This window comes from Sinocyclocheilus anshuiensis, unplaced genomic scaffold (genome assembly GCF_001515605.1).
Source record: "Sinocyclocheilus anshuiensis isolate Anshui unplaced genomic scaffold, SAMN03320099.WGS_v1.1 scaffold105, whole genome shotgun sequence".
Lineage (NCBI taxonomy): Eukaryota > Metazoa > Chordata > Actinopteri > Cypriniformes > Cyprinidae > Sinocyclocheilus > Sinocyclocheilus anshuiensis.
Genome location: NW_015537942.1, coordinates 202723 through 205610, shown reverse-complemented (window position 1 = coordinate 205610; position 2888 = coordinate 202723). Strand labels below are relative to the sequence as shown.

At 38.3% G+C, this 2888-nt stretch overlaps 1 protein-coding gene across 1 annotated transcript in view; it reads left to right on the top strand.

Moving 5' to 3' along the window:
• The window catches only part of LOC107663787 (plexin-D1-like), a 79550-nt gene that overhangs the window by 27423 nt on the left and 49239 nt on the right, over positions 1 to 2888 (top strand). Inside the window, exon 9 of the mRNA XM_016454121.1 lies at positions 2496 to 2594. Coding sequence (XP_016309607.1) covers positions 2496 to 2594 — 99 coding nt within the window. The remainder of the gene's footprint in view (positions 1 to 2495; positions 2595 to 2888) is intronic.

Here is a 2888-nt window from a genome sequence, read left to right as displayed (position 1 = left end):
CGCGCTGCCGCTTTTATTGAACTGAAGGAAGGCGTGCCGCGCTACAGCGATCTGTCACTCCACATTAAACAGCGCCAAAACGGCATTTATTGTTTGAATACTGCAATACAACGGACAGAATTTGAAATCTGAGACTTTGTTTCATATGAAAAGTACCAAAGAACCATGCTTATTGCGATTTATTGGATGGGAAGTACCCTTCCATGTTCCATCCATTAACTGAAAACAGGCGAGACTAATCGATTCTTGGGATTTAGGAATCAATATCATTCCGTAAAAGTGAGAATCGATTAATATTGAGATATCGACATTTTTTACCCAGCCCTATTTATTCTATTTTGATCGCTTCTGTAGACAGACAGCCGTGTTTATATCTGAACTATAAACTTTTATTCCAGTACTTCTGTGATTATTTGAATGTTTGAAACACAGAAATAACGATACAAAAGACTTTGTAAAGATGTTTCATATAAATGCTCTATCTGGATCAGCGGCAGTGCGAATGCAGATTTGAGTGTGATTAAGGCTTTAATAGACATAACGTAGCTGAATCCTGCGTGGGTGATTGAATCTGTTCGCGATCTGGCTATTTATTTAATTATCCAACAATATACGACAGTAAACATACGACGTAACAATATATGGTTTAGCTGTGTTCTTCAAGCCATCTCTGGTATTTTCATAATAATAAAGTATATTGATATACATTGATAATCTAATGCTAATCGATATAGGCTTTATTACCGTATGGAATATATTATCTTCCTCGTTCTGTGACAAAAAACGCACATCAGATCACAAAAGTTATTTCAAACACTCGACTGATGTTGTGCAGTAAAATCATGTTATTAAATGTCCTCTTTTGTTGGACAACGCTTCTTTTTAAGTTGTTTGGGGTGTACCGCATGTCGCTTTTTAATTGCACGTTGATTACAGCTCTTGCAGAGACCGAGCAGCTTTTACAACTGCGATTGTGTACATCTAATTAAAAAAATCAAACTGCCTAATATTTTGAGCGCAAATTGTAATAAAAATAAATTAATTACATGACGCAGGCCACAGAATTAATGCAGACGGGCCGCCTGTTGAGTACCCCTGCCTTAATGTATATTGTGATGTATTTTTTACAATTTGTATCATATTTTCTGTTCACCAGAACCCAGAATAAGAGTCAGTAAAGCTGGTCCCTGTTACTTGCTTTTAAACAAACGGAACTAAACCAGGTTTAAACTGAAAACTGTGATTTTTGATTAGACCAATGAAAATGCTCTTTAAATGACAGTCATGTGTACAAATGATGGTGAAACAGAGAAGTTTACACATAAATAAGTGCTAAAATGAGCTAAAATCCCTAAAGGGATTTGTTTTTCTTATACACATCAGATGAGATAATGAATGTGATTCCTCAACCATTCCTCTGCTGTCATACAGCAACATTTCTCCCACTTCATCCATTTGTTGACATTGCACTCTGGGATTGTCTTCATGTAAATACTCTGCCTACCTTTTGGAGCAGCCTTCTATGATTCCTTAAAGTATCGCAACAGGGCTTTATGTCTCCAAGAATGAAACAGATTGTGTAGATATGCAGGACTGATTCTGAGGAAAGAGGAACGCTGCGTGTGAGACAGCAGACAGCTTACATGTTTGACTGTTTGACTCAGCATCAGCCCACTCACTGAAAACACTGACAATGAGCTCATATTCCCATATCTGACCCTCAGAATGTGCACAACACATTACACCGCATGATGAACTTCAGTGCGACACACGTCACAATGCAACAACACAAAGAAGAGTTTGCATTCATGTACTTGCAGTGACAGTATCCAACAGATCAGTGAACAGATTTGAGTTCTCCATAACCCCTCTCTGTTTTCACAAAGCACTGCTGCCCATGGATATATAAATATATATATATTTACTGTGATGTAACTGCTGTAGAAACATCTCTAGTTGCCTAGATCTTGATATACAACTAAAGATGGCCATATCTACACCTCATAACCATGACGATTTCAGAAGTTTAACAGTTTAGTTTCAATAATTGTTATGGCTGGAAAGAAGAGGAAGTTTAGAGGCATTAATGTTAAAGTTTGTTTATGCGGCACAAAAGAATGCTTTCCATGTGATTTCAAAACAGCTGCATGTCTCTCTCATTTTGACCTTGAAAATAACATGCATTGTTGAATTGTGCAGCGTAAAAACAGACTGCTGGGAAATATGTGGCAATTCAAGAGACGTTTTGGTCGACACGCAGCAGGAAAAAAGAAGATTTGTTGTGTTTTTCTCATATGCTAACACTCCATCTTTCCATAAAAACACAGTGAGGCGCAGAATGTGGTGTGATAATGCTTGTACTGCCATAAATAACTGAACACACACACACACACACACACACACACTGCAGACTGCTTGCATTCATAGCTCTCTAAACACCACTCACTATTGTTTGGTTGAATCTCATTTGTTCTCACCTCTTGTTTCTGTCCCAGAATTCCTCGTTCTGTCCCAGGATGGTGGCCGATGATGTTCCTCCACTGCCCTCTGGAAGCACTCATGTCTTCTCCCTGGAGCTCAAGAACATAGAGCATGTAGGACTCGAGTGTCTATTCACACACGCTTACACACACTCTTGCATATGTGGTTTATGGGGACTCTCCATAGGCGTAATGGTTTTTCAACTGTACTGTATTTTCTATCCTCTTACCCTAACCCTACACCTAAACCTCCCCTCACACACAACTACAGGCATTTGTTGAATTTCATAAAACACAGTTTAGTATGTTTTTAAGCCTTTTGGTTTACGGGGATGCATGTTTACATTGTAGTACCAATGTCATTATGTACATTTGTGTCCTCATAAACCATATAAACCAGAACACACA